General features: G+C 41.4%; 1 protein-coding gene across 1 annotated transcript in view; it reads left to right on the top strand.

Moving 5' to 3' along the window:
• Positions 1 to 19,570, top strand: part of TAF1B (TATA-box binding protein associated factor, RNA polymerase I subunit B) — a 174,299-nt gene that overhangs the window by 27,027 nt on the left and 127,702 nt on the right. The window contains exon 8 of the mRNA XM_073674171.1: positions 3,791 to 3,890. Within this exon, the coding sequence (XP_073530272.1) occupies positions 3,791 to 3,890 (100 nt within the window). The remainder of the gene's footprint in view (positions 1 to 3,790; positions 3,891 to 19,570) is intronic.

The following is a 19,570-nucleotide window of genomic DNA, read 5'->3' as shown; positions in this document are numbered from 1 at the left end:
GAGGGAGTCAGTGGGAAAACTATGGTGTAATGTGTACCCAGAGCTAATACTGACAGAATGAATGAATCCTTCTATATCTGAACCTCCCTGCACATGCACTGCTGCTTTTGTAAAAGAGTTTTCCCCCAGAGAACATGGTAGATGCCCATCTCAAATGTAGCACAGGTGTGCATGCCCGTCCTTCCGATTCATTGTCTATGGGACTTCCAGAGAAAGTCGACAGATATTTAGGCAGTCCTATAAAGAATGAATGGGGCGGGCTGAGGTCCAGCATGTGCACTGATGTGGAATCAGCGGGGTTCACAGTAGTGGACCCTCAAGTTATTCCCCCATACTTGATACCTTCAAGGTTCTAGCAATTTTCTGGATTGACTGTCCTTCGTGGCTTAAAAGAAATGGACTGTTGTTTCTCTTTACTTAGCGAGTGATCCTTGCCATATTCTGGGCTAGAACCGTTGTAGAATAGGGCTCAGCACTGTATTGTTCCTGTGTACCACTACTGCCTCTGCAAAACACACTTGTTCACTGGAAACCTTTCCTGCTTGAGAGATAATGCCAAGTGAGTGTAAAGCTGTTATCGGAGTAAAAGAAGCCTGAGCAATAAGGCGGATGAGCTGCGGGCGCTTATATCGGAGGAGAGGTATGACATCGTAGGTATAACAGAGACTTGGCTAGATGATAGCTACGACTGGGCGGTAAATTTAACAGATTATAGTTTATTTAGAAGGGACCGGAAACAGGGGAAGGGCGGAGGAGTCTGCTTATATGTAAAGTCACGTCTAAAGCCCAGACTAAGGGAAGATATAGGAGAGGGAGAAGAGGGGGTCGAGTCCATGTGGGTAGAGATAGAGGGGGCAAAAAATAATAATAAAATATTACTGGGGGTCTGCTATAAGCCACCCAATATAACAGAGGAGAATGAGAAACTGCTATTAGGACAAATAGACAAAGTAGCAAAACATAATGAGGTGATTGTAATGGGGGACTTCAACTACCCGGATATTGACTGGGAAACAGAAACCTGTAGATCGCAGAAAGGAAAAAGGTTCTTGACAAATATCAAGGATAATTATCTCTCCCAACTAGTGCAGGAACCAACGAGAGGGAAGGCAGTGTTGGACTTAATATTGACTAATAGGCCTGATAGAATAACTGAGGTACAGATAGGGGGGCACCTAGGTAATAGCGATCATAATATTATCAATTTCAAAATGCCCTTCAGTAGGGTTATCAATAAGGGAACAACTAAAACATTAAACTTTAGGAGGGCGAAGTTTGATCAGCTGAAAGAAAACCTTCAACTTATAGACTGGGACAAAGTTCTTAATCAAAGGAATACGAATAGTAAATGGGAAACCTTCAAAATAATTCTGAATACTCAGTGCGAGAGGTATATACCGTATGGGAATAAAAGGGCCAGAAATAAGAGGAAACCAATATGGTTGAACAAGAACGTAAAAGGGGCGTTAAATAGCAAAAAAGAGGCATTCAAGAGATTAAAACAGGAAAACAGTAAGGAGGCACTAATGTGTTACAAGGAAAAAACGAGAACCTGCAAAAAACAAATAAAAATAGCGAAGGAGGAAACAGAGAGACGTATTGCTAGGGAAAGTAGATCAAATCCCAAACTGTTCTTTACGTATATAAATAGTAAAAGGATTAAATCGGATAATATTGGACCGATAAAAAGTGATGAAGGCAAAATCATAGAGAAAGATGAGGATAAAGCTAATCTATTAAATACATTTTTTTCGTCAACTTTCACAAAGGAAATCGAACTAACAGGAGAAATGAGAAGTGACAAACTTAATCCTCCACTAAGTATGACAAATCTAACCCAAGCTGGGGTACAGAAACGCCTCAGTAACATTAAAATAAACAAATCACCAGGACCTGATGGCATACACCCACGGGTACTAAGGGAACTAAGTAATGTGATAGACAGACCGTTATATCTTATATTTAAGGACTCTGTTGAGACTGGGTCTGTACCACTTGATTGGCGACAGGCAAATGTAGTGCCAATATTCAAAAAGGGAGCAAAAAGTGACGCCGGAAACTATCGGCCGGTGAGTCTGACGTCCGTTGTGGGCAAAATTTTTGAAGGCTTTATTAATGAGGCAATCATGGAGCATCTTGATGCTAATAATCTATTAACCCCGAACCAACATGGATTCATGAGGAATAGCTCCTGCCAAACTAACCTGATTGACTTCTACGAGGAGGTTAGCTCTCGAGTAGATCAGGGGGAACCAGTGGATGTCGTGTATCTCGACTTCTCAAAAGCGTTCGATAGCGTGCCACATAATAGGTTGGTATACAAAATGAGAATGATGGGGCTGGGGGAAAATGTTTGCAAGTGGGTAGCTAACTGGCTAAAGGATAGAAGGCAGAGGGTGGTTATAAATGGAATATACTCAGATTGGGTAAGCGTCACTAGTGGGGTACCACAGGGCTCTGTACTAGGCCCAATGTTATTTAATATCTTTATTAACGACATAGTCAACGGGATAAATAGTAAAATATCAATATTTGCAGATGACACAAAGTTATGTAAAACAATTAATACAAAAGAGGACAGTGCAGACCTACAGAGGGATTTGGATAAGCTGGGTAGGTGGAGCATTAAATGGCAAATGAGGTTTAACGAGGAGAAATGTAAGGTCATACATATGGGAAGGAAAAATGGAAGTCACCAGTACTCACTGAATGGGAAATCATTGGGGAATTCAGAGATGGAGAAGGACTTGGGCATCTTGATTGATAGCAAACTAAATTGGAGTGCCCAAAGTCAGGCGGCTGCTGTAAGGGCAAACAGGGTAATGGGATGTATCAGAAGAGGTATAGCTGCAAAGGATGAGAACATTGTTCTTCCACTGTACAAAGCTCTGGTCAGACCACACTTGGAATACTGTGCTCAGTTATGGGCCCCAATATATAGAAAGGATATAAATGAGCTTGAAAAGGTACAAAGGAGGGCAACAAAATTAATAAAGGGAATGGAGGGACTGCAATACCCAGAGAGGTTGGCAAAACTAGGACTATTCAGCCTGGAAAAGAGAAGGTTGAGGGGGGACATAATAAATGTGTACAAATATGTTAGGGGACAGTATAGAGACCTTGCCCGGGATTTGTTCAAAAGGAGGAATATTACGGTAACAAGAGGGCATTCACTAAGACTGGAAGAGAAAAGGTTTCAGTACCAGCATAGGAAGGGGTTCTTTACGGTAAGAGCAGTGAGAATATGGAATTCACTGAGTGAGGAGACGGTAATGTCGGATTCACTAAACCAGTTCAAGCGGGGACTGGATGCTTTTCTAGATACCAGGCAGATTTCAGCATATACTTAAAAATAAAATAAAATAGTAGGTTGATACAGGGATTTATTCTGACTGCTGGTTTCAGAGTCGGGAGGGAATTTTTCCTCAGGTGAAGATTGGCCAAATCATTTGGGGTTTTTGCCCTCCTCTGGATCAACTTTAGCAATTACAGAACTAACAGGTCGAACTTGATGGACGCAAGTCTTTATTCGGCTTTACTAACTATGTAAAAGGGTGGGACTTTGAGGATTTAAGGTTTAACACACATTCTGGTTCATTTCACACAGGCATCTTTATTCTTTATTTCCATATGTGTTTTTGGTTTTGCTGCCTTCAGCCTGAATGTAAAATGTTGCACATTCCAATAAGAACAAAGAAAACCATTGTCAGGTGTCTCCAAACTCTTTACTGGTATACTGTGTGTGTATATATAAAATAAATATTCATAATATACATTTTTTTTTTGACAGGTTGGTTTTCTACCGTCACATCCCTTACTACAATTCTCAGCAGTACTTTCCAGAGAAAACAAAACTATATGGACCAGACATACATATTTTCGAAGTTCGGGTATGTATTATTAACTTTAAATATATGGAGTCTGATCAGCCATGACTTATGTGTAAAAAGGTGAATGATAATTTCATATGGTTTTAGAAGAGCGCAGCCCTCCACGGCTGAGAGAATAAAATGCAGTGCGCTCAATCGGAAGTATTTTCTTATTGCTATTTGAAAATAGCCTTCTGTTTTAAAAACTAGTGTTTACCGCTCCTTTGCAGACCTATATATCTGTATGGAAAGCAGCTACAGAAGTAGTATAATCTGATACACCAGTCGTTTATCTCTCCACTCGCTCTGTTTTCTCTACTTGCATGCCTACGAATAGTAGAAAATAAGGCAGAGGGATTGTAGGGAACTGAATGTGTAAATGCTTCGTAGAAGGAGATGCCACATATATTTTTGTACAAATTGCAGAAAAAAAAGTCAGACTGCATGTCAGTTTATTAAAACCTTAAAAGACGAACTGGAATATAAATTGGTATGCATGCAACGTGTAGGCGCATGTTCACACTGGCCAGTAAACAGTCAAAATCTTAGATAAAAACAAAGTGAGAAAATACCCTGCAGTAAATAAATAGCAAAAGTGCATGAAAATAACATAGGGTACTTGGTTAACATTTTGTTAAAAAAAAAAAACTTAGAAACCATCCAGCCATGTCACGGTGACCCTACTCGGTACGGTCCTAACCTCTAGTATTAAAACCTTACCATTTGTCAAATTACGTAAATGTGAATAAAGGCCATGCAGGACCGAGATCCTGACTAATGGATACCTAGTCATGGGTGAGCTATATAAACTTAATGTCCAGCCTAAAGAATTGGGAGGTCAAATACCCTGCAGTAATAAATACATAGCAGTAGTGCAAGAAAATAACATGGGGTATTGAGTTTATATAGCTTCCCATGGCTGGGTGTCCATTAGTCGGGGTCTTGGTCCTGCATGGCCTTTATTCACATTTACGTCATTTTACATATGGTAAGGTTTTCATACTAGAGGTTAGGACCGTTCCGAGTAGGGTCACCTTGACGCGGTGGGATTTCTTTTATGTTTTTTTGATTAAAATGATGTTAAATAAGTACCCTATGCAGCGTTTGGTAACTATTTAAAGGAAGTAGCCTTGACAGATCTATGGCGGGTATGAAATGTGGATAAATACTGCTACTCCTGCTATTCGGCCACATATGGCTCTTTGTCCCGTATAGACGTAGCCCTGGGAAATGAATGGACGGATAATTTGGCACAGGAGATGGAGTATTTACCAAGAGTGGTGTCGGACCACTGTCCGCTAGTGGTTTTACTACAAATTGAGGACCAGGGGAGTAAATCGGGGTTGGGATTGGAAGAGTCATCCTTTTTCGCTGCAACTCCTAGACATTGTGAAGATTGGTGATGAGGTCGCTGAATTTTTTAGGCTTAATGAGGGTAGTGCAGAACAACACATTGTCTGGGACACTATGAAGGCATATTTAAGGGGGATTTTGTTCAGAGTCATATCAAGGCATAAGACTACATCCAGAAACAAAGATATAGTGGTAATGGAAGAATTGAGGGCAGCGGAGGGAGCGCTGAGTAACCAGAATTCACAGGACACGCAAAACCGCATGAAGGCTGCTCCGGAAGAGGTAAATAAACGACATTTGCACAAGGCAGAAAGGTTGAGGGCATTTCAAGCTTTCTATGCAGAGGGTGAAAAAGTAGGACATCTGCTCTCAATGGTGGCTTCTGCGCAGCGGGACTCGGTCCATGTATATGCATTAAAACAAGAGAATGGTAGTGTAGTTACACAGGGGGAGCAAATTCTGGAAATCTTTAGGGGATTTTACAGGAAATTATACTCCTCGCAGTCGCAGCAGGTGGAAGGGGAGATTGATGCTTTCCTAGGGGAGGCTCACCTACCTAAGTTAAGCAAGGAAGACAGAGAACTGCTAGATGAACCGCTTTCAGTGGAGGAATTGAGAGAGGCTTTGGCATCCATGGCGGGGGACAGGGCACCGGGGGCAGACCGCATCCCAGCTGAAGTATACAAAAACCTCAATGAGGAAATAATAACTAAATTGTTAGGGGTATTTGATGAAGCGTTGGAGAGGGGAGTGTTACCCGCATCTATGAGGGAGGCCATTGTTGTGGTCATTCCCAAAGCTGAAAAAGATCGACAGCTGCCAGAGTCATATAGACCAATATCACTTTTGACGGCAGATATCAAAATACTGGCCAAGGCTCTGGCGAACAGACTAATCCGGGTAGACAAGGTAGTCCACTCGGACCAATCTGGCTTCATGCCAAATAAATCCACTGCTGTCAATTTAAGGAGGCTGTACTTAAACATGCAAATTCCAGCTGAAAATGCGGGTAAGGGAGTGGTGGTATCTCTGGATGCACATAAAGCCTTTGACAGTGTGGAATGGGACGACCTGTGGTCGGTGCGGAGTCGCTTTTGTTCGGGCCAGTGTTTACCTCGTGGGTAAAACTGCTGTACTCCTCTCCAACAACCAGAATTAAAGTGAACAACAAGCTTCCCTCTGTTTAGCGGTACGAGACAGGGGTGTCCGTTGTCCCCGCTGCTATTTGCCCTAGCTGTGGCGCCATTAGCTGCCAAAATAAGATCGCAGGAGGTGTAGGGGTTTGTATATGGGAAAACAGAGAAGATAGTAGAATATCATCGGCATATAAAGCTATTTTTGGAAAATCCTGGGGAAGCCTTGAGAAATGTAGTGACACTAATTGAGGGATGTGGACAGATGTCGGGACTACTCATTAACTGGGATAAGTCGTGTGTTCTGCCGATGGATGGAAAGGGTGATTGTACCGTGGAGGTGGAACTATTCACCAAATTAAAGGTGGTCCAGCAATTTAAGTACTTGGGGATTCATATAGCTCTTCCATTGATGACATTTGAGGAGCTTAATATATGCCCTTTATTACAAAGACTGCGCACTAAAATCACAGTGTGGAATAAGTTACATTTATCGGTGGTGGGCAGAGTGAACAGCCTCAAAATGTTTGTAATGCCGCAACTGTTATATGTGCTGCATAATTCCTCCATCTGGATCCCAATGAGCAGGTTCCTTAGGATAAAATCACTATTTGCAGAATTAGTGTGGGGTAAGAATAGTCTCAGACTTAAAGAGGAAACACTGCAGAGACCAAAAGAGGAGGGAGGCCTAGCGCTCCCTAATCCCTGGTTATACTTTCTTTCTGCACAAAGCCAACACCTCAAGGGCTGGGGGAAGACTATGGGAAAGGGACAGGTACCTGTCAGCATGGAGCAGTTAATTAAGATTTCACCATTAAGTATGGGACTGGAGGCAGGAATCTTCAAGAAATGGGGATCGCATTACCATACCATAAATCTAATACATAAGATGTGGCAGAAAATCAAGCAGATTAGGGGGTAACTCACTTCACTAAGTTTTCACCTATCTGGGATAACATCTATTTTCAGTTCAGTAATATGAAGCGGTTTGGGGAGTGGAAAGAAATGGGTATTAACCTGATCTATCAGTTGATTCACAGAGGGAAGCTTAAATCATATGACATGTTGCAGGAAGAATTTCAATTCCCAAGACTAAACCTCTTTCACTATAGACAGGTTCAGCACGCATTTCAGACCTAAAGCAGAAGACGGCCTATTGGAATACAGATAGATCTGATGTTAGATTTTATACTTAAAAACAGAGGAACGAAAGGGGCAATATCTGAAGTGTATAGAGACATGCCGCACGCCTTTCTTGGAGGACACCCTATCAAAGCTAGAAGTGGGAGACCGACTTGGGAGAGATAAACGACAATAGGTGGAAGTCTATTCTAGAATATATACCCAAGTTATCCATGAGTGAGCCTGGGAGAATGTCACAGCTGTATGTGATCCACAGGGTGTATAGAAACCCTGATATGTTATTTAAAGCAGGGTTGAAGTCTAACTCCTACTTCCCAAGTTGCTCGCCATCTCAGGCAGACATACTGCATATGCTTTGGCATTGTCCTAGATTGTCCTCCTTTTGGATCATAGTGTTGAACCGTATTGGAATGGTGTATAGGTGTATTGTCCCTAGGGACCCACTGACATGTATATTAGGGTATGTTGAGGAAATAAAAACAGACAACGTGACCAAAATAGCAATTGCGAGATTATTGTTTATTGCCAGAAAATTGATTGCAAAATATTGGATTAGAGAAGAGCCCCCGTCCAGACGCGAATTCATTGCCCAAACAAACTAGATAATTCAACTTGAAAAAAGTATTTCCACCAAGAGGAATAAGCAGGAATACTTCCATAAATTATGGCAGCCATGGTTGGATAGGATTAATTAGAGTACACCTATATATACTACTGTAGAGTAAAACTCTTGGTAAACTGTATGGCGGAGTGGAGAGGGAAGAAGGAAAGAAAAGGGAGTAGGGGAAGGAAAGAAAAGGAGTAAAGTAGGGAAGAAAAGGAAAGAAGGGGGGGAATAAAAGAAAGAGAAAGAAAGGTCTCCATGGGGTTGGGGGAAGGGGGTGAACTTACTGTAATATTGTAAAACGAGTATTGTCATGTAATGTCTGTTCCAAGTTTTATGTTTAATAAAAATGTATCTGATTAAAAAAAATGAAGTACCCTATGTTATTTACATGCAATATTGCTGTTTATTTACTGCAGGGTATTTGCTTACTTTTTTTTGTCTTCGATTATATCCATTTATTACTGGGTTTGATTGCTGCAAAGCTTAACTTTTTGGCATAATCAATGGATATGTAATACACAATGTGATTAAACTGTATGAGCCCACTTGTCACATCTCTGCAGCACTGTACTGTGACTTCCACATGACAAGGTGATCTTTTTAGTGGCAGTCTTTGGGGCCGTGCTTGTGGAGGTTATAAGGCCCAGAGCCAAGGTTTCCTAGGGTGGCGGCTGGGGTGTTCTCCATGCCATTGCAGGTCTACACTTGATGGAGCGTTGGCCATGACGTGGTAAGTGGGCTTATTCCGTTTAATCAATGTCTGTACTGCAAACCTCATGTTCGTTGCATTATTTTTCCCTACAGTTTTGGTTATATATTTTTGTAAATCCTGTGCTGATATGTACACCGAATTTTGCAGTATGTGAGTTAGGCTGTGTTCACCCTTCATTTATTTGCTGCATGTGATGGGAAATGCCTTAAGTGCATACTTAAAACATGCCTATAGCTTAACTAAAGACCCAACCGTTGCCAAAATTGCATCCTTTTGGTGTCGAGCAAGTAAATGTATCTGTGAATACTTATTATGTAATTATTTATTTTGCAGTGTGAATTACTTGTATATATTTTACATTTTAAAACCGTTTGTCTGCCGTTTTTAACCAGCATATGTGCTGGAAATAAAACTGCTGCCGACGTGTGCATGTACAACATTTATATGTTATAATGAATATTTACAGGATAACAGGAAACCCGGATCCGGATGAAAATGCTGTAATTTTTTTTCTTTATTTGTTTACTTTACCCACTCATGTTCCTCGGTGGAATGTGAAACGTGGATCTAGACACCAAGGATTTTACTTCACCTTTTTACTCAGACTTTTCAAAATAAGTTGTCATGTGTGTGAACATGAAGAATTGTATTATTTGTGGCCATTAGAAGTCCTGAACTTTCACCACTTTTGCCCTGTGTAGCCTCTATTTCTCTTTCTGAGTTAGTGGATGGAGACCAGCTGCTTTAATGTGTCCCATACACAGTACACACTTACATGAGGGATTCCTGCTCTCCTATTTCTTTGTAGCACACAAACAGAAGCAGCAGTATGGAGGACATTATACCACTCAGCAGATGTAGCTGTGAATGCAGCTCTGGGGTGAGATAAGATCCTCACCAAATGTTCTGCTGCTTTGTGTGTGTCTCCTACTTTTCTGCCTAAAAGATGCATTTTAGAAGATAATGTGTTGAGAATGTGGGGGGAGTAAAAAAAATAAAAGAAAGAATCTTTTTTTTTTTTTTTTTTTTTTTTTTTTTATATATATATTTTTTGCGGTAATCCCGATCCAAGGACTGCCGCTGCCTAATGGCTTGTGCAGACGGCCATAGAGTCTCTCATCTGAGAGAATCGGGCCGATTATGTAAACGACACTCTGATCAAACTGTGATGAGTGTCAGCATATTGTGCTCCAATTCTCACAGTTGAGAAGATGGAGAAAAAAAATTCTCCATCTTCTCCATTGTGTCATGATGTCCATGAAAATTGGACTGCACTCGGATTACATTTCAACAGTTTACTGTGAAAAAAAATGTGGTAAATCCCCATAGTCTTCAATAAGGTTGAGGATATTTTCGCACATTGCGTTTTTGCAGCATTTTTTCATGCGTGAAAAATTGCAGCATTTTACAATACTAGTAAAATTAATTAGATTTCTGAAATCTCATGCACTTGGTGCTACTTTTATTTTCCTTGCATATTTTTATCATCAAAAGTATTTTCTTCACATCTTCAGCAGGACAATTTCAGTGTTTTTCTCCCATTTAGTTGAATGCAGTAAAAACACAACAAAAATGCTTGCGTTTTTCCCATCAAGAGGCAGCGTTTTAAATACAGAAAAAAAAAAAAGCGTCCAGTGTGAACATACCCCAACATCGCTTACATATCCGTAGTCAGATCCAGAGTGTTGATCCATCTTAAGAAGGGACTTCTAGAGAATAGAGATTGTCTTCTCCTCAGAATGTTTCTTAGCTGATGCATCTACTAAATCTGAGAAAATAGCATCCAGAGCTTCTGTCATGTCCAAAACTGCTAGACAAGCTTTGTGTCTCCAGATCTGGCCTGGTGATGTGATGCAGTCTCTAAATCAAAACTGTGCTCCATTCCTTTCCAAGAAGAATATGTCTTTGACGCTGCCTTGGACACTCTACGTCAAAAACCTTTTCAGAATCAAAATTGGAAATACAAAGGTAAAGGGAATTTCGGGCAGGTCGTGCTACCTTCAAGAGGATAAAGGTATGAACATCTAAGTTAACCTCAGCGGAACCAACAAAGATAAACAATGATGCCATTGTCGAGGGAGACAGAATTTCAAGATATCCTCTACATTGGTGAAACGCATGGATCCCATAAGCCACTACAGACTGGTATAAGAAGATACTTTTGTGGGACGATGAGATGAAAATCTTAAGTATAACCTCATCACTGTCTCCGTCTCTTCAAGACACTCAGACATATGGAATTCAAAAACTCCTAAAGATGCAAGTCAGGTTTCTTCACTAGGAGGAGCTCTGAAAAATCACACATCTGATACATTTGAACAGATTTGTCACTTAACTGTTCAAGATGGAATCCATAAAATCCACCATCCCTCTAACTGGGAAAACCTTTATGATGGCAGCCACCGACTTACGAGATGCCTGTTACCTCCTTCCTATCCATCCCATCTATCGGAAGTTTCTGAGATCTGCAGTCTTACAGAGCCAACAATTTCATAGTTCCATTCCCTTTGGAATATCTTCAGTTAGGATGCGTTCAACACGCAAACATCTTTGCAGCATTTTTTTTTTCCTGCAACAAAACCAGAGTGTTTGTAGGAAAAAACGTTGCGTAAAACATGGGTATTTTTGATGCATTTTTGCAACATTTTTACTCTTTAGATTGAGTGAAAAACGCCGCAATAGCGCTGAAAGAATTCACTTGGTGCAGATTTCCTCAAACACCCAAGAGCTCAAATTAAGGAAAAAAAAGCACAAGGAAAATAAAGCATGTGCATGAGATTTCTGGATTTTTTTTTTTTTAAATCTCATTCACTTTGCAGCATTTTTTCCCCAAGGTAAGGGGAGAAAAAAAGAAGAAAAAAACTCTACTTGTGAACATACCCTTACGAAGATAAATGTTAGGAAATTGGGAATCAGTGTGATTACATACCTGAAGTAATAGTGAGAAGATCGTCTATGAGCAAAAGTTCTTTCCAACCATCGAGAGATTACAAATCCATGTTTTGACAAAACCGAGCATGATTTTAAAATTCAGAAAAAAGTTTCTTCTGGCCACCCAAAAAGTCATCTCCGACAAACAATAGTCTTTTCTTCCGGTGGAAAAAAAAAAGAACTCTGATCATTTGAAAGATATCCTTGTTTTAAAACCAGCTTTGTGTGTCCCTCAAGTGCTATGTCTTTTTTTTAAGCTCCGTGACTGCATGTCTCCAAGCAGTAACTTGGCGTCAAGGGCAAACTAGACCCTTCACAATCTTATGTCCTGCCTGTTGGACGCCAAAAGTTGCAAATTGTTTGCACAACTTCTGAGCTGAAAAGTGAATCAGTCAGCAGTTTTTTTATGTAATTTGAGAGCAGCATGAGGTAGGGCCAGAGACCCCCGATTCCAGAAATGTGTCACTTTGATACAATCCCTGTTTTCTCTGCTGCAGATCCAGCAGTTCTCTGAAGGCTGAGCTCTGTATAACCCCACCCACACCACTGATTGGCAGCTTTCTGTGTACACTGTGCATAGGCAGAAAGCTGCCAATCAGTGGTGGGGGCTGGGTTACACAGAGCAGTTGACTAGGAGGCAGGAGACACTTAGTCCTGTAATGATGATCTCCTGCTGATAAAACACCGATTTTATTGAAACAACAACACAGCCCAGTAAGTGACTTATCGCTGGAATCAGATTCTCCGACCCTAAATTGTGCTGCTTTCAGATTACATAGCAAAAAAACTGTTGACAGATTACCTTAAAGATGTTTTACGCCAGAATACTAGCATAAGCAACTTAATGAATCAGGCGCAAAGTTTTTGCTCCTTATTTGGATCTAACAATTTTTCTATGGCAGTGTTTCTCAACTCCAGTCCTCATTGCCTCCCAGCAGGCCATGTTTTCAGGATTTCCTTGGTATTGCACAGGTGATGTAATTCCATCACCTGGGCTATACTAGGAAATCCTGAAAACATATGTTGGTCGGCCTTGAGGACTGCAGTTGAGGAACACTGTTCTATACGGCATCGCCATGTATCCCTTTGAACCTCTCTATTCTTCTGACTTAAATAAGTTCTCCTGAAAGATATATTTTCTTCTAGTTCTCACTACATCCAGAAGGATAGGTGGACTTCGAGCCCTTTCAATGTAGAGAGCCGTGTCTGACAACAGGATTGTTTTGTCTCTAGATCCCTTCTTACTACAATCCTTTTTGTCAAAATCCATCCAATAAGAGGAAAAGTTTAATTCACTGTCTGAAAAGCTATTTTGATATACCTTGAAGTTTCACAGCCTCGGAGGAAATATTTAAAATCTTTTTGTGCAGTATTGTGGATCTGGTAAAAGCAAGAAAGTTTCCAAACGTTCAATAGCAAAGTTGGACATAAAAAAAAAATAAAATAAATAATTGTGAAACCCAAAGTTGTACTTATCAGTAGTGATGGGCGAGCACTAAAATGCTCGGGTACTCGTTACTCGAGTCGAGCAATTTGGAATGCTCGAGTGCTTGGAAAAAAATGTTAAGGAACATCCTTTCCAGGGTAATGACTTGTATATAAGTCAAAATAAACAGCCAAAAACAAAAATGCTCCTCCACACCTTGGGCTATGTTCACAAGTAACTTTTTGATGCGTTTTTGCACTTTTGCATTGCTTTCAACGGTGAAAAATACATTCACCGGGAAATATCATTTTAACATTTTACTACCTTATCTGGCCATGTGGTGTGTGACACATCATCAGACACATCCTGTTTCATTTATGAAGGAGGGACTCTGAAAGTCACAAAGCCTATTTTTATAGGGCCATCAGGTGGCCCTTACTATTCTTAATGGGCCAGCAGTCAGCCTTCACTATTGTTAGAGAGCCATCAGCCGGCTATGCTTTGTTGTTCCATTATTAACAAGTGGGTCTCCTATACTGTTGTTGCGTATGCAGTGACTGCAAGGGCTGCCAAAAATTTGGACGCACTCCAATACCCCTTTGAAGAGACATAGAAGAGGGCCTCAGTAAAAAATTTCCCATTATAAAGGAGTGGGTCTCCTATAGTGGTAATGCCCATGCAGTGACTGCAAGGGCTGCCAAAATTTGGTAAAAACCCCAATAACAATTTAAAGACATATAGATGTGGGCCTCAGTAACGAGTATGACATGTTCCCATTAGAAAGGAGCGGGTATGCTGTACAGTTATAGGGTAGGCAGTGAGTCCAACGACTGCCAAAATTTAGGAAAAACCCCAATAACAGTTTAAAGAGAAAAAGGGGAATGGTGGCGCTATTAGGTAGAACTTTGATCTGCTGCAAGGGAGACAACTACCACAGTTGTCTAGTGGATAAATAGCAGGTGAAAAAAAAAAATGTGTGTGTGTGTGTATATATGTATGTATATATGCATGTATGTGTGTATATATATATATATATATATATATATATATATATATATACATATATATATATATATATATATATATATATATATATATATATACATACATACATACATACATACATACATACATACATACATACATAAAATATAATTATTTTCCATATACACGGTGGCTCAGTGGTTAGCACTGCAGCCTTGCAGCGCTGTGGTCCTGGGTTCAAATCCCACCAAGGACAACATCTGCAAGGAGTTTGTATGTTCTCCCCTTGTTTGCGTGGGTTTCCTCCGGGTTCTCCGGTTTCCTCCCACACTCCAAAGACATACTGATAGGGAATTTAGATTGTGAGCCCCGATGGGGACAGCGACGATAATGTATGTAAAGCGCTGCGGAATATGTTAGCGCTATATAAAAATAAAGATTATTATTATTATTATATACACCGCGTGCAGAATTATTAGGCAAATGCGTACTTTGATCACTTTGAAACTTTTTATACATGTTGTCCTACTCCAAGCTGCATAGGCTTGAAAGCCAACTACCAATTAAGTAAATCTGGTGATGTGCATCTCTGTAATGAGGAGGGGTGTTGACTAATGACATCAACACCCTATATAAGGTGTGCTTAATTATTAGGCAACTTCCTTTCCTTTGGCAAAATGGGTCAGAAGAGAGATTTGACGGGCTCTGAAAAGTCCAAAATTGTGAGATGTCTTGCAGAGGAATGCAGCAGTCTTGAAATTTCCAAACTTTTGAAGCGTGATCACCGAACAATCAAGCGTTTCATGGCAAATAGCCAACAGGGTCGCAAGAAGCGTGTTTGCCAAAAAAGGCGGAAAATAACTGTCCATGAATTGAGGAAAATTAAGCGTGAAGCTGCCAAGATGCCATTCGCCACCAGTTTTGCCATATTTCAGAGCTGCAACGTTACTGGAGTATCAAAAAGCACAAGGTGTGCGAAACTCAGGGACATGGCCAAGGTAAGGAAGGCTGAAAAACGACCACCTTTGAACAAGAAACATAAGATAAAACGTCAAGAATTGGTCAAGAAATATCTTAAGACTGATTTTTCAAAGGTTTTATGGACTGATGAAATGAGCGTGACTCTTGATGGGCCAGATGGATGGGCCAGAGGCTGGATCAGTAAAGGGCAGAGAGCTCCACTCCGACTCAGACGCCAGCAAGGTGGAGGTGGGGTACTGGTATGGGCTGGTATCATCAAATATGAACTTGTGGGACCTTTTAGGGTTGAGGATGGAGTGAAGCTCAACTCCCAGACCTGCTGCCAGTTTCTGGAAGACAACTTCTTCAAGCAGTGGTAAGGAAGAAGTCGGTATCGTTCAAGAAAAACATGATTTTCATGCAGGACAATGCTCCATCACATGTATCCAACTACTCCACAGCGTGGCTGGTCAGTAAAGGTCTAAAAGAAGAAAAAATAATGACATGGCCCCCTTGTTCACCTGATCTGAACCCCATAGAGAACCTGTGGTCCATCATAAAATGTGAGATCTACAGGGAGGGAAAACAGTACACCTCTCGGAACAGTGTCTAGGAGGCTGTGGTGACTGCTGCACGCAATGTTGACCGAAAACAGATCAAGCAACTGAGAGAATCTATGGATGGAAGGCTGTTGAGTGTCATCATAAAGAAAGGTGGCTATATTGATCACTAATTTTTTTGTTTTTTGTTTTTGCATGTCAGAAATGTTTATTTCTAAATTTTGTGCACTGATATTGGTTTACCTGGTGAAAATAAACAAGTGAGATGGGATTATATTTGGTTTTTATTAAGTTGCCTAATAATTCTGCACAGTAATAGTTACCTGCACAAACAGATATCCTCCTAAGATAGCCAAATCTAAAAAAAAAAAAACACTCCAACTTCAAAAAATATTAAGCTTGGATATTTATGAGTCTTTTCGGTTGATTGAGAACATAGTTGTTGATCAATAATAAAAATAATCTTCTAATATACAACTTGCCTAATATTTCTGCACACAGTATATATATGTATGTATATATATATATATCAGTACAGACCAAAAGTTTGGACACACCTTCTCATTTAATGATTTTTCTGTATTTTCATGACTTTGAATATTGTACATTCACACTGAAGGCATCAAAACTATGAATTAACACATGTGGAATTATATACTTAACAAAAAACTGTGAAACAACTGAAAATATGTCTTATATTCTAGGTTCTTCAAAGTAGCCACCTTTTGCTTTGATGACTGCTTTGCACACTCTTGGCATTCTCTTGGTCAGCTTCAAGAGGTAGTCACCGGAAATGGTTTTCACTTCACAGGTGTACCCTGTCAGGTTTAATAAGTGGGATTTCTTGCCTTATAAATGGGGTTGGGACCATCAGTTGTGTTGTGCAGAAGTCTGGTGGATACACAGCTGATAGTCCTACTGAATAGACTGTTAGCTGCTTTTTTCTTGCCATAATACAAATTCTAAGTAAAGAAAAATGAGTGGCCATCATTACTTCAAGAAATGAAGGTCAGTCAGTCTGAAAAATTGGGCAAACTTTGAATGTGTCCCCAAGTGCAGTTGCAAAAACCATCAAGCGCTACAAAGAAACTGGCTCACATTAGGACCGCCCTAGGAAAGGAAGACCAAGAGTCACCTCTGCTTCTGAGGATACGTTTATCCGAGTCACCAGCCTCAGAAATCGCAGGTTAACAGCAGCTCAGATTAGAGACCAGGTCAATACCACACAGAGTTCTAGCAGCAGACACATCTCTTCAACAACTGTTAAGAGGAGACTTTGTGCAGCTGGCCTTCATGGTAAAATAGCTGCTAGGAAACCACGTGCTAAGGACAGGCAACAAGCAGAAGAGACTTGTTGGGGCTAAAGAACACAAGGAATGGACATTAGACCAGTGGAAATCTGTGCTTTGGTCTGATGAGTCCAAATTTGAGATCTTTGTTTCCAACCACCGTGTCTTTGTGCGACGCAGAAAAGGTGAACGGATGGACTCTACATGCCTGGTTCCCACCGTGAAGCATGGAGGAGGAGGTGTGATGGTGTGGGGGTGCTTTGCTGGTGACACTGTTGGGGATTTATTCAAAATTGAAGGCATACTGAACCAGCATGGCTACCACAGCATCTTGCAGCGGCATGCTATTCCATCCGGTTTGCGTTTAGTTGGACCATCATTTATTTTTCAACAGGACAATGACCCCAAACACACCTCCAGGTTGTGTAAGGGCTATTTGACCAAGAACGAGAGTGATGGGGTGCTATGCCAGATGACCTGGCCTCCACAGTCACCAGACCTGAACCCAATCGAGATGATTTGGGGTGAGCTGGACAGCACAGTGAAGGCAAAAGGGCCAACAAGTGCTAAGCATCTCTGGGAACTCCTTCAAGATTGTTGGAAGACCATTTCCGGTGACTACCTCTTGAAGCTCATCAAGAGAATGCCAAGAGTGTGCAAAGCAGTCATCAAAGCAAAAGGTGGCTACTTTGAAGAACCTAGAATATAAGACATATTTTCAGTTGTTTCACACTTTTTTGTTAAGTATATAATTCCACATGTGTTAATTCATAGTTTTGATGCCTTGAGTGTGAATGTAAAACACAAATTTATTTATAACAATAATAATTGCATAAAAAATACTTTGATAAAAACAAAGGATAAATTGTGTTATGGGCAAATCCTGATGATCCTAAGTAAAGTGCTCAGTGCTTCTTAGTATTGCAGTGGTTGGTTCCGCATGGAGATAATATCCTATGGGAGGAAAGGAGGATAATAAATAAAAGTAATTGAGTGGATAACCTAATTGGGGGAAAATTAGAAAAGGATATTTACCTGCAAATTGGGGTTGAGCGGATATAGGTCAGTAGAGGTTCAGCTTGAGGGATAATTCTGTTCTAAAAATAAAGGTAGATGCTTAAGATTTAGGTTTTTAATTCTCGGATTTATGGCGAGTATATTTACCTGAATTGGTGGTAGGACAGTTTTTGTTCCAGTTGCGTGGTTAGGTGAACTTTCCCAGTAACTGCATTGTTGAGGGCACATCTAATGTTGTGGGACATGTGCTTGTGTAATGCGAGGACTGCGCACTGGGAGAAATAGTGGCGGCTCTGGACCAAGTACCGAGGGACGGCCTCCGCCATAAGGTTGCGGAAAGCTTCCTTCTCCACGAACCTAAAAGTCAGCGTTTCGAGCGCAAGCATTCGCGAAATGTGTGAATTTAGTAGTGTGACCTGTGGGGCGTTGGCTGCGTATTTGCGCTTGCGTTCCAAGGACTGGGGTAGGGACAACTGAACATTGCGCTGGGACAAGGATGTGCTTGCTGATGGGGCTAGTTGCGAGTGTGCAACGATGGGTGAAGAGCGGGAGGCATCTTCGCATGTGCCATGGACAGGGGATTGGCGTGCATGCACAACAGTGGAAGAAGCAGTGGCGTCACCCCCAGACACTTGTTTCTGAACTCTGGGGTTCGGCCCACTTAGTGGGGTGCTTTGCTGCCATGTGCCTGATCATGCTGGTGGAGTTTTGCTACTCCTGCTGATGCTGGCCTGGCAGGTGGTGCAAATGGCCTTTTTGGAGTTATCTGCAAAGTCTTTAAAAAACAACCAGACTCGGGAAGACCTAACAGTTGTACTGGCTACTTCCGTCGTGTTGGTGTTATGGGGAACGCGTTCCCGCCTTCTGTCTGCGGCCACCACGCTGCTTCTTCCTGCCTGTTGTGGTGCTACGCCTCCCTCCCCCTGTGTGCTGCTGTCCTCGCTCTGCATGTCCTCCTGCCAGGTTTGGTTTGTTACTAGATCATCCACCACCTCGTCTCCCACCCTGGTCCTCCTCCTGACTTTCTGGCAATTGCGTCTCATCATCGTCCACCTCTTGTGACTGTAATTGCACTTTCCCACCGTTGCCTTCATGTGACCGTGGCTACTCAAATATTTGGGCATCGCTACACGCGTTCTCCTCTAGACCCGCTTGAAGCTGGCTGGGCGAGAGGCCCGAATCTACAAATGGAAAAGTGAACAGCTCTTCGGAGTGTCCAAGTGTGGGATCAGTTGTCTCCGTGCACTCAGCATGGTGGGAGGAAGGAGGATCAGGGTGAGGAATATGCGGTCCAGACTCATGGCTATTGAGACTTGACCGTGTTGAAGACAGGGTGGTTGTGGTGGTTGCTAAGTGACTGGAAGCATTATCTGCTATCCAACCAACAACCTTTTCACACTGCTCTGTGTTCAATAGTGGTGTTCTGCGGTCCCCTAGTAATTGGGACAGGAAGGTCGAGCGACAAGATGTGGGTGTTTGTTGTGGCACAATTTCAGCTTGCCCACAGCCTCAGCCTCTGCATGCACTATCATCATCACATCCACTTCCCCATCCCTTGCCACGTGCCTTACCCATTTTATATGGAG

This window comes from Phyllobates terribilis, unplaced genomic scaffold (genome assembly GCF_046119375.1).
Source record: "Phyllobates terribilis strain yellow unplaced genomic scaffold, ASM4611937v1 Scaffold_3__8_contigs__length_932513732, whole genome shotgun sequence".
NCBI lineage: Eukaryota > Metazoa > Chordata > Amphibia > Anura > Dendrobatidae > Phyllobates > Phyllobates terribilis.
The sequence above is the reverse complement of the archived record's forward strand: the minus strand, read 5'-3'. Positions and strand labels throughout refer to the sequence as shown.